This window comes from Bufo gargarizans, chromosome 8 (genome assembly GCF_014858855.1).
Source record: "Bufo gargarizans isolate SCDJY-AF-19 chromosome 8, ASM1485885v1, whole genome shotgun sequence".
In the NCBI taxonomy this organism is placed as follows: Eukaryota; Metazoa; Chordata; class Amphibia; order Anura; family Bufonidae; genus Bufo; species Bufo gargarizans.
In genome coordinates this window covers 196365938-196378445 of record NC_058087.1, presented here as the reverse complement: position 1 = coordinate 196378445, position 12508 = coordinate 196365938, and the positions used below count along the sequence as shown (strand labels likewise).

Genomic DNA, 12508 nt, shown 5'->3' with positions numbered 1-12508 from the left:
CTATAATACAGGAGCATCACCGAGTAATAGGGGGGCTCACTGAGTAATGGGGGCTATCTATAATACAGGAGCATCACTGAGCAATAGGGGGGCTCACTGAGTAATAGAGTCTATCTATAATACAGGAGCATTACTGAGTAATGGGGGCTGTCTATAATACAGGAGCATTACTGAGTAATGGGGTTGTCTATAATACAGGAGCATCACTGAGTAATAGGGGGGCTCACTGAGTAATAGAGTCTATCTATAATACAGGAGCATTACTGAGTAATGGGGGCTGTCTATAATACAGGAGCATCACTGAGTAATAGGGGGGCTCACTGAGTAATGGGGGCTATCACATCAGCTCCTGGATGTAAAGCCTCCAGAGCAGTACTTAGAAGATGGTGGAGTAGTAGTCACTGGTCACGAGTCTCACCTCTTTCAGGTAACAAGAAATCCCCCGGAGTGCAGCTGACATTGAAGAAGGGGAGGACAACTACAGAGCGGAGAGAGGAAGGGAAGAAGGAGTTATATAACAGTAATGATATATAATATACTGCTTCATTTCACCCTCTTAAAGGGACAGTCCAGCATATTCATATTACATTGTTTATACCCATCTCTCCGGCAGAAGCTTCTTGGCGCTGTTCATCCAGACGTGTTACACACATATCAAAATACAAGAAACAAGAAACTATTAACAGACTGGTAGAGAGGGGAGGACTCTGCCCGCAAGAGCTTACAATCTATAAGGGAATCTACATTCTCTACTCCAGGAGCTGTCCACACTGCGGACCCTGTATCCTCCTATAGGAGCTGTCCACACTGCGGACCCTGTATCCTCCTATAGGAGCTGTCCACACTGCGGACCCTGTATCCTCCTGTAGGAGCTGTCCACACTACGGACCCTGTATCCTCCTATAGGAGCTGTCCACACTGCCGATGCTGATCCCGTGTCCTCCTATAGGAGCTGTCCACACTGCCGGCGCTGATCCCGTATCCTCCTATAGGAGCTGTCCACACTGCGGACCCTGTATCCTCCTATAGGAGCTGTCCACACTGCGGACCCTGTATCCTCCTATAGGAGCTGTCCACACTGCAGACCCTGTATCCTCCTATAGGAGCTGTCCACACTGCGGACCCTGTATCCTCCTATAGGAGCTGTCCACACTGCGGACCCTGTATCCTCCTATAGGAGCTGTCCACACTGCGGACCCTGTATCCTCCTATAGGAGCTGTCCACACTGCGGACCCTGTATCCTCCTATAGGAGCTGTCCACACTGCCGGTGCTGATCCCGTATCCTCCTATAGGAGCTGTCCACACTGCCGGTGCTGATCCCGTCTCCTCCTATAGGAGCTGTCCACACTGCGGACCCTGTATCCTCCTATAGGAGCTGTCCACACTGCCGGTGCTGATCCCGTCTCCTCCTATAGGAGCTGTCCACACTGCCGGCGCTGATCCCGTATCCTCCTATAGGAGCTGTCCACACTGCCAGTGCTGATCCCGTATCCTCCTATAGGAGCTGTCCACACTGCCGGTGCTGATCCCGTGTCCTCCTATAGGAGCTGTCCACACTGCCGGTGCTGATCCCGTATCCTCCTATAGGAGCTGTCCACACTGCCGGTGCTGATCCCGTATCCTCCTATAGGAGCTGTCCACACTGCCGGTGCTGATCCCGTGTCCTCCTATAGGAGCTGTCCACACTGCTGGTGCTGATCCCGTCTCCTCCTGTAGGAGCTGTCCACACTGCCGGTGCTGATCCCGTATCCTCCTATAGGAGCTGTCCACACTGCGGACCCTGTATCCTCCTGTAGGAGCTGTCCACACTGCGGACCCTGTATCCTCCTATAGGAGCTGTCCACACTGCCGGTGCTGATCCCGTGTCCTCCTATAGGAGCTGTCCACACTGCCGGTGCTGATCCCGTATCCTCCTGTAGGAGCTGTCCACACTGCCGGTGCTGATCCCGTATCCTCCTATAGGAGCTGTCCACACTGCCGGTGCTGATCCCGTATCCTCCTATAGGAGCTGTCCACACTGCCGGCGCTGATCCCGTATCCTCCTATAGGAGCTGTCCACACTGCCGGTGCTGATCCCGTGTCCTCCTATAGGAGCTGTCCACACTGCCGGTGCTGATCCCGTATCCTCCTATAGGAGCTGTCCACACTGCCGGTGCTGATCCCGTGTCCTCCTATAGGAGCTGTCCACACTGCCGGCGCTGATCCTGTATCCTCCTATAGGAGCTGTCCACACTGCCGGTGCTGATCCCGTATCCTCCTGTAGGAGCTGTCCACACTGCCGGCGCTGATCCCGTATCCTCCTGTAGGAGCTGTCCACACTGCCGGTGCTGATCCCGTATCCTCCTATAGAAGCTGTCCACACTGCCGGTGCTGATCCCGTATCCTCCTATAGGAGCTGTCCACACTGCCGGTGCTGATCCCGTATCCTCCTATAGGAGCTGTCCACACTGCCGGTGCTGATCCCGTATCCTCCTGTAGGAGCTGTCCACACTGCCGGTGCTGATCCCGTATCCTCCTGTAGGAGCTGTCCACACTGCCGGCGCTGATCCCGTATCCTCCTATAGGAGCTGTCCACACTGCCGGCGCTGATCCCGTATCCTCCTATAGGAGCTGTCCACACTGCCGGTGCTGATCCCGTATCCTCCTATAGGAGCTGTCCACACTGCCGGCGCTGATCCCGTATCCTCCTGTAGGAGCTGTCCACACTGCCGGTGCTGATCCCGTATCCTCCTGTAGGAGCTGTCCACACTGCCGGTGCTGATCCCGTATCCTCCTATAGGAGCTGTCCACACTGCCGGTGCTGATCCCGTATCCTCCTATAGGAGCTGTCCACACTGCCGGTGCTGATCCCGTGTCCTCCTATAGGAGCTGGCCACACTGCCTGTGCTGATCCCGTATCCTCCTATAGGAGCTGTCCACACTGCCGGTGCTGATCCCGTATCCTCCTATAGGAGCTGTCCACACTGCCGGTGCTGATCCCGTGTCCTCCTATAGGAGCTGTCCACACTGCGGACCCTGTATCCTCCTATAGGAGCTGTCCACACTGCGGACCCTGTATCCTCCTATAGGAGCTGTCCACACTGCCGGTGCTGATCCCGTGTCCTCCTATAGGAGCTGTCCACACTGCGGACCCTGTATCCTCCTGTAGGAGCTGTCCACACTGCCGGTGCTGATCCCGTATCCTCCTATAGGAGCTGTCCACACTGCCGGTGCTGATCCCGTATCCTCCTGTAGGAGCTGTCCACACTGCCGGTGCTGATCCCGTATCCTCCTGTAGGAGCTGTCCACACTGCCGGTGCTGATCCCGTATCCTCCTATAGGAGCTGTCCACACTGCCGGTGCTGATCCCGTATCCTCCTATAGGAGCTGTCCACACTGCCGGTGCTGATCCCGTATCCTCCTATAGGAGCTGTCCACACTGCCGGTGCTGATCCCGTATCCTCCTATAGGAGCTGTCCACACTACCGGCGCTGATCCCGTATCCTCCTATAGGAGCTGTCCACACTGCCGGTGCTGATCCCGTATCCTCCTATAGGAGCTGTCCACACTGCCGGTGCTGATCCCGTATCCTCCTATAGGAGCTGTCCACACTGCCGGTGCTGATCCCGTATCCTCCTGTAGGAGCTGTCCACACTGCCGGTGCTGATCCCGTATCCTCCTATAGGAGCTGTCCACACTGCCGGTGCTGATCCCGTATCCTCCTATAGGAGCTGTCCACACTGCGGTGCTGATCCCGTATCCTCCTATAGGAGCTGTCCACACTGCCGGTGCTGATCCCGTATCCTCCTATAGGAGCTGTCCACACTGCCGGTGCTGATCCCGTATCCTCCTGTAGGAGCTGTCCACACTGCCGGTGCTGATCCCGTGTCCTCCTTTAGGAGCTGTCCACACTGCCGGTGCTGATCCCGTGTCCTCCTATAGGAGCTGTCCACACTGCGGACCCTGTATCCTCCTATAGGAGCTGTCCACACTGCGGACCCTGTATCCTCCTATAGGAGCTGTCCACACTGCCGGTGCTGATCCCGTATCCTCCTATAGGAGCTGTCCACACTGCCGGTGCTGATCCCGTATCCTCCTATAGGAGCTGTCCACACTGCCGGTGCTGATCCCGTATCCTCCTGTAGGAGCTGTCCACACTGCCGGCGCTGATCCCGTGTCCTCCTATAGGAGCTGTCCACACTGCCGGTGCTGATCCCGTATCCTCCTGTAGGAGCTGTCCACACTGCCGGCGCTGATCCCGTGTCCTCCTAAAAGAGCTGTCCACACTGCCTGTGCTGATCCCGTATCCTCCTATAGACATGTCCGGAAGTTTTCTCAGGCTGGTGGTACCTGACTAGATCATTTTGGTGGTAATTATCTTTTTTATAACTTTACAGCTCAGAATAAGTCCTTATGGACATGAACGTATTTTCTTTCCACGTCCGTTCCATTGTTTTTGCGGACCATATGCAGAACCATTCATTTCAATGGGTCCACGAAAAAAAACTAAAGTTACTCCGTGTGCATTCCGTTTCCGTATGTTCGTTCCGCAAAATACATCTGCTCGTGTGCATGAGCCCTAAATGCTGGTGATGAGGTGTGTTCAGAGCTGTAGACATGTATTACTTATTATCTTCATCATTTATTATGGTTTTACGGATGTTGGCTGTCTGTGATTTTGGGATAAGTTGTCCAGAAAAAAGAAAAAATTCTGTTTGTCACTCAGCTTTTCCAATGTACTGAGATTAAGATCAACATTACCTTGTGTAAAACGGAAGGTTTGTGCCCCCCTCCCCCAGTAAATGAATTTGGAATATTTATGTCTCCTCTAGGGCGCAGTTCACACTGTGCCCCGGCTGTGTCCCTCCTGGACGTCTCGGTTCTTACAGGGATTTGCCGCTCCAGACAGAGGTTGAAGTGCTTCCTCTCTCCAGGCTTCAGCCGCCGCAGCGGGACGCGCGTTTCTCCAATAAACTCGTTATGACTAAGTTTGTCTTCATCGCACACGGAGATCCTGAGGAGACAGAACGGTATCTGGTGAGGGTGATGGAAATCCCCGGACATCCAGTCAATATAGGGGAAATTGGGCCCCAGGCTACAGGAAAAGCTGGTCCCCTGCGCGCCATTTTTAGACATTCTCATAATTTCAGCCCCAGTAATATGACCGTATAAAGCAGTCATAATGCTGCCATATACAATGCCTATAATACTGCCATATACGGCTGAGATAACATTGCTACGTACAACCACCAAAATACTCCCATAAATAGCCCCATTATACTGCAACAGAAAACTAAAATAATACTGTTGTATATCGCCCCATAATACCGCCACATAAAACCAAAGCTTATACAAAGCTGAGATAATACTGCCATATAGAACCCCATAAAACTACCATATACAGCCCCCATAATACTGCCATATACAGCCCTCATAATAGTGCCACATAAGGCTGACATAGCACTGCCATATAGAACCCCTATAATACCACCGTATACAGCCCCCATAATGCTGCCATATACAGCTGAGATAAATCTTCCATATACAACACCCATAATACTTCTATACAAAGCTGGGCTAATATTTTCATATAATGCTAAGATAATACTGCCATAGATAGTCCCATAATACTGCTATACAAAGCTGAGATAATACTGCCATATAGATCCTCATAAAACTGCCATATACAGCCCCCATAATAGTGCCACATAAGGCTGAGATAGCACTGCCATATAGAACCCCTATAATACCACCGTATACAGCCCCCATAATACTGTCATATAATGCTGAGATAATACTGCCATAGATAGTCCCATAATACTGCTATACAAAGCTGAGATAATACTGACAATGCAGAGATAGTACTGCCACATCATACCGCCATAGATAGCCCAATAGTTCACTATACAGACCCCCAAAATACTGCAATGGAATGTTTATATACTGTAATACCACCATCTAAATACTGTCATATACAGCACCCATTATACAACAATATAGTGCCCAAATAACATGTGCACAGAATACCGCCATATACCACTAAATTATTCTGAGTGATTTTATTTTACTTCTGGGGTTCCCCCCCCCCCAGTTAATGGCGGTATGACACTGGCGGATGGCGCTCACCTCAGTATCTTCTTGGCCATGTCTTCGGAGGTGATGCCGCAGTAGGTCAGGTTCTCGTTCCATGTGGGGTTCAGCGTGTTCCTCACTATGCGCGTCTTCAGCTTGTTTGCCTGAGGGAAGAATTTCCACCGTTCACATTACTCGTAAATACCTGGTACATTATATAGAGGGGGGGGGGGCGGTTATATACTGAAAATGTGGGGGATGGGCTCATTCCAGGGACCGTCTGAGATCAGAAGAATTCATGGACCCTCTGGGCTGGTGGTTCTGCTAGCACCTGGCAGCAGTCACCCCCTGCCCGCTGGCTTTATTCATCAGATTTGCCCGGGTCAGTCCTTCCCGTTTCAGCGTAGACTCCGAACATCACCCGCCAGACTTTACTAATAGCATCAATCCAGGCCTGACTAGTGGAGCTCACTGCTGGATGGAGGTTATTAGGTTAGCATAAAATAAGGCCTTAATAGGCGAGCCCAGAGAGACTCATTAATCTAGTCCCAGAGACTGTGCTGTGGCAGCGGCTCGGTGGGTTCAGTGCGTGGCGCTACCAGATTGTCAGCGTGGCATAACGGACTGAGAGCAACAAACGTATAGGGAGGGCACAGAGCGGGCACATATGGCCAGGATGGGCAGGGGCACTGCAGGGAGTCGGCAGGACATGGCAGCATAGGGCTAAGTGACCAGCTGAAATATGACTGATCACCCGACTCACCCTGGCAGTGCCAGCTACATCCCTGGGCAATGTCAACCTATATCCCTTGTAGTGCCAACATACATCATCCTGGTGGCATCCCTGGCAGTGCCAGCTACTTCCCTAAACAGTGCCAACCTACATTTCAGGCAGTGCCAACTACATCACCTGGGTAGTGTCACCCTATATCCCGGGCAGTGGTAAACTACATCCCTGGCATCGCCAACCTACTTCCCTGGAAAGTGCCAACTTACATCACCTGTGCAGTGCCCATCTACATCACTGGGAAGTGCCATCGCAAATCCCTGGCAGTGCCAGCTACATCACCTGCGCAATGCCAACCTACAGGGCCTATCGCAATCTGCTACTTTCTATAGTCGTGAAGAAGAGGACAATGGACGCCGCACCTTGCAGGCTCCCGGCAGGAGGTGGATCTTCACGTAGGGGTCGGCGAGGCCATTGAAATCCATCGGCTTGAGTCCCTAAAAAAGAGGAGAGAAGGTAATGATCTTGAATGTTTATACTCCAGTCACACCCCAAGCTGCACCAACCATTCTGCGCTCCCTGTCACCACACTGCTGCCCTCTATGGGCTCAGCACCTGTACACGCCGCGATCTACCGTACAGCACTGTGGGAGATGCTTATTGATGCAGCGTGCGGCGCATCGTGGGATCCCAAGTGGGCTGTGTCTGTCCGCGTCAGGTGGCTGCAGCAGTGGGAAAAATAAGGACTGGGGCTTTGGATGTGACTAGAGTCTCACAATCAGTACTTGTATAAAGAGTAAAACTGCAACCAACCCTATAAATATACTAGTCACTAGTCACACTCAAAGCTGCAACCAACCCTATAAATATACTAGTCACTAGTCACACTCAAAGCTGCAGTCCTGTTTTTTCCCATTTATTTATTTACATTTCATCCAGATTTCCAGCGTCATGATCACATGGTGGACCCCCGGTCGGGCCCCATGGCGCGGTCTGGTGCGGAGCCTCGGATCTGTGTCACTAATGGGATTAGTGGATTTCATGTGTCCGCAGGGGATTACGGGTAAAACCTGCTGAGGGTTCATGTATTCGGAGCAGTGAAGATTATAGAGAGGAAGCCCAGGAGTCGCCCGCCCAGTGCCAGGCTGTGCCCCACGACTGCAGCCGAGGGGTAACTGGAAGCTACTGACAGCAGGACACCAGTGACAGCGGGACACCAAGGACAGTGGGACACAAAGGACAGCGGGACACCAGTGACAGCGGGACACCAGTGACAGCGGGACACCAAGGACAGTGGGACACAAAGGACAGCAGGACACCAGGGACAGCAGGACATCAGTGACAGCGGGACACCAGGGACAGCAGGACACCAGGGACAACGGGACACCAGGTACAGCAGGACATCAGTGACAGCGGGACACCAAGGACAGCGGGACACCAGGGACAGCGGGACACCAGTGACAGCAGGACACCAGTGACAGCGGGACACCAGGGACAGCGGGACACCAGTGACAGCAGGACACCAGTGACAACGGGACACCAGTGACAGCGGGACACCAAGGACAGCGGGACACCAAGGACAGCGGGACACCAGGGACAGCGGGACACCAGTGACAGCAGGACACCAGTGACAGCAGGACACCAGTGACAGCGGGACACCAAGGACAGTGGGACACCAGTGACAGCGGGACACCAAGGACAGTGGGACACAAAGGACAGCAGGACACCAGGGACAGCAGGACACCAGTGACAGCGGGACACCAAGGACAGTGGGACACAAAGGACAGCGGGACACCAGGGACAGCAGGACACCAGTGACAGCGGGACACCAGTGACAGCGGGACACCAAGGACAGTGGGACACAAAGGACAGCAGGACACCAGTGACAGCGGGACACCAAGGACAGTGGGACACCAGTGACAGCGGGACACCAAGGACAGTGGGACACCAGTGACAGCGGGACACCAAGGACAGTGGGACACAAAGGACAGCGGGACACCAGGGACAGCGGGACACCAGTGACAGCGGGACACCAAGGACAGTGGGACACAAAGGACAGCGGGACACCAGGGACAGCAGGACACCAGTGACAGCGGGACACCAAGGACAGTGGGACACAAAGGACAGCGGGACACCAGGGACAACGGGACACCAGTGACAGCAGGACACCAGTGACAGCAGGACACCAGTGACAGTGGGACAGCAGGACACCAGGGACAGCGGGACACCAATGACAGTGGGAAAGCAGGACACCAGGGACAGCAGGACACCAATGACAGTGGGACAGCAGGACACCAGGGACAGCGGGACACCAGTGACAGCGGGACACCAGGGACAGCAGGACACCAGTGACAACAGGACACCAGGGACAGCGGGACACCAGTAACAGCGGGACAGCGGGACACCAGTGACAACGGAACACCAGTGCCAGCAGGACACCAGTGACAACGGAACACCAGGGTCAGCAGGACACCAGTGACAACGGGACACCAGGGACAGCGGGACACCAGTGACAGCAGGACAGCGGGACACCAGGGACAGCAGGACACCAGTGACAACGGGACAGCGGGACACCAGGGACTGCAGGAAACCAGTGACTGTGGGACACCAGTGACAAGTCTCCCCCACTATGAGCTGCTGCAGTCACTGACCATGGGCAGGCACCAGAGAGCAGAAGCTGACCATAGAACCCCCCTGGCACCAGAAGACCCTCTGTCTGTGGGGCCCTGGAGCCTGAGGGGTCATTAGGACCCAGGAGCCTTAGCAGAGTCTGCCCGCTACAACAGGACTGCGCGCCGCCATTATATATAATCGGACTCTGCAGCTCGCGGCTTGTTATTATTGATCCTGTTGGATAAATCACCCGATCAATATCTGCAGCCACAGAGAAGACATTGCTGCATTGTTACCGGAGCCGGGGGTCTGAGCGCCCCCGAGAGAGACCACCCCAAGACCTCATCCATGGAATCAGTGGGGCACCTACAGTATATGCTGGATACAGCCTCTGTATCTAATCATGTGGTGTGTGATACAGTCTGCTGAGCCGTGTATCTAATCCTATCCTGTGTGATACAGTCTGCTGAGCGGTGTATCTAATCCTATCCTGTGTGATACTGTCTGCTGAGCGGTGTATCTAATCCTATCCTGTGTGATACTGTCTGCTGAGCTGTGTATCTAATCCTATCCTGTGTGATACTGTCTGCTGAGCGGTGTATCTAATCCTATCCTGTGTGATACTGTCTGCTGAGCTGTGTATCTAATCCTATCCTGTGTGATACTGTCTGCTGAGCTGTGTATCTAATCCTATCCTGTGTGATACAGTATGCTGAGCTGTGTATCTAATCCTATCCTGTGTGATACTGTCTGCTGAGCCGTGTATCTAATCCTATCCTGTGTGATACTGTCTGCTGAGCCGTGTATCTAATCCTATCCTGTGTGATACTGTCTGCTGAGCTGTGTATCTAATCCTATCCTGTGTGATACTGTCTGCTGAGCTGTGTATCTAATCCTATCCTGTGTGATACTGTCTGCTGAGCTGTGTATCTAATCCTATCCTGTGTGATACTGTCTGCTGAGCTGTGTATCTAATCCTATCCTGTGTGATACTGTCTGCTGAGCTGTGTATCTCATCCTCTCCTGTGTGATACTGTCTGCTGAGCTGTGTATCTAATCCTGTCCTGTGTGATACCGTCTGCAGAGCTGTGTATCTAATCCTTGGCGTCTGTCGCAGTCTTTAGGTGGGGCCCCCCGGGCTCTTCTCGCCCGCCCCCCCCCCTCCCCCGGTCGCTCACCTTCGCTCTCAGGATGTCGCACTGGAGGATACATTTCTCTTGGTCATAAAATAATTCAAACTCCAGTGTTCCCAGAGAAGCTGAAATGACAAGAGGATAATGTGAGAAGTTGACTCTCCCACTGACCCTACTGACCCTTCTGACCCCCTAACCCTCCCCCTCACCCCACTGACCCTTCTGACCCGCTAACCCTCCCCCTCACCCCACTGACCCTACTGACCCCCTAACCCTCCCCCTGACCCTACTGACCCTTCTGACCCCCTAACCCTCCCCCTGACCCTACTGACCCTTCTGACCCCCTAACCCTCCCCCTGACCCTTCTGACTCCCTAACCCTCCCCCTGACCCACTGACCCTTCTGACTCCCTAACCCTCCCCCTGACCCACTGACCCTTCTGACCCCCTAACCCTCCCCCTGACCCTACTGACCCTTCTGACCCCCTAACCCTCCCCCTGACCCACTGACCCTTCTGACCCCCTAACCCTCCCCCTGACCCCACTGACCCCCGAATCTTCCTCCTGACCCCACTGACCCTTCTGACTCCCTAACCCTCCCCCTGACCCCACTGACCCCTGAACCTTCCCCCTGACCCCACTGACCCCCGAATCTTCCTCCTGACCCCACTGACCCTTCTGACTCCCTAACCCTCCCCCTGACCCCACTGACCCCTGAATCTTCCCCCTGACCCCACTGACCCTTCTGACCCCCTAACCCTCCCCCTGACCCCACTGACCCCCGAACCTTCCCCCTGACCCTTCTGACCCCCTAACCCTCCCCATGACCCTTCTGACCCGCTAAATAATATTTCTGTTACCATGCAATGCCCTCCACTCCAGTCCCACCCAGAGCTGCATTAGTAATTCTGTGTAACACACTTTTTATAGGTTGACTCTCCATAGAGTTACATTGTATCCTATATTTAACATTCTGCTACTATTTCATGTCCTCTACTCCAGTCCCATCCAGAGCTGCATTGATATTTCTGGTATTCTTTCATGTCCTCTACTCCAGTTACATCCAAAGCTGCAGTCACAGTTCTCCTGGCAGCTTGGCTAGGACGCCTAAATGAATGTCAGTAAGCAGCGCAGCATTGTGGCAGACGCCGTTTCCCTCGGCCCCCACAATGCACCTCATCTGCCAGTAAGAGGCAATGAGCAGAACAGTGAATGCAGCTTTGGATGTGGCCAGAGTAGAAGGCAAACTGTGACCAGATAAGTGAATGCGTTGATCCCCTGCCTCTCCCGGGTGCGGACACAGCATCTGTCAGGTGTCGGAGCGCAGTGAGGGGACGAGCAGCTGCGGCTCATTGTCACATCGGGGGGCGCGATGGACCGCGGGGGGGCTTTACCTGCCCCCAGTCTTACTGTAGGATCACAGCTAAAATGTATGGATCCTGGGGTGTATGAGCGCGGTCATGTGGCCCTCCCAGCCCCCGTGACTAATCCAAGAAGAGGGGGTGTCAGAACCGCACTTGACCCGATTCTTCTCACAGCTGAGGGTTTGCTACAGTTATATCCAGTAATCCTACACGAACTGGACATCCTGATACATTGTAACAAAGCAGCAGGATGGAGAGGGGTGTTTGCATCGTCTGCAGATGTAACTGTCTAGACTGGATGCAACTGTAGCAAACCCTCAGCTGTCAGACGTGTTAGGCTCGGATGGCGGTGTGCACAAGAATTTTCCCATTCACTGACTGCAAGCAGAGATTGTAAAAAAAATGGTGAGAGACTGAAAGACAAACTGTGCTGGATGTGATCTACACCCCCGGCCCCTCGATGTAAGACGGCTGTGGAGCTCACGTGACGCCGCGCAGCACCACAATTACACACAATACATCTGATTAGAGTGCTCTCGGAAGAGGAGGGAGGTGGAGAGACAGCGGATAAAGAGACAGCACCGCCAAGCGGAAGTGGTCTTCTCGGGACTCATGCACA

General features: G+C 53.6%; 1 protein-coding gene across 1 annotated transcript in view; it reads right to left on the bottom strand.

The window, feature by feature from the left end:
- DOC2A (double C2 domain alpha) overlaps positions 1-12508 on the bottom strand; it is a 35116-nt gene that overhangs the window by 11104 nt on the left and 11504 nt on the right. Inside the window, exons 3-7 of the mRNA XM_044304811.1 lie at positions 10572-10651; positions 7203-7277; positions 6108-6217; positions 4869-4995; positions 419-478 (exon numbers count right to left, since the gene is read on the bottom strand). Coding sequence (XP_044160746.1) covers positions 419-478; positions 4869-4995; positions 6108-6217; positions 7203-7277; positions 10572-10651 — 452 coding nt within the window. The remainder of the gene's footprint in view (positions 1-418; positions 479-4868; positions 4996-6107; positions 6218-7202; positions 7278-10571; positions 10652-12508) is intronic.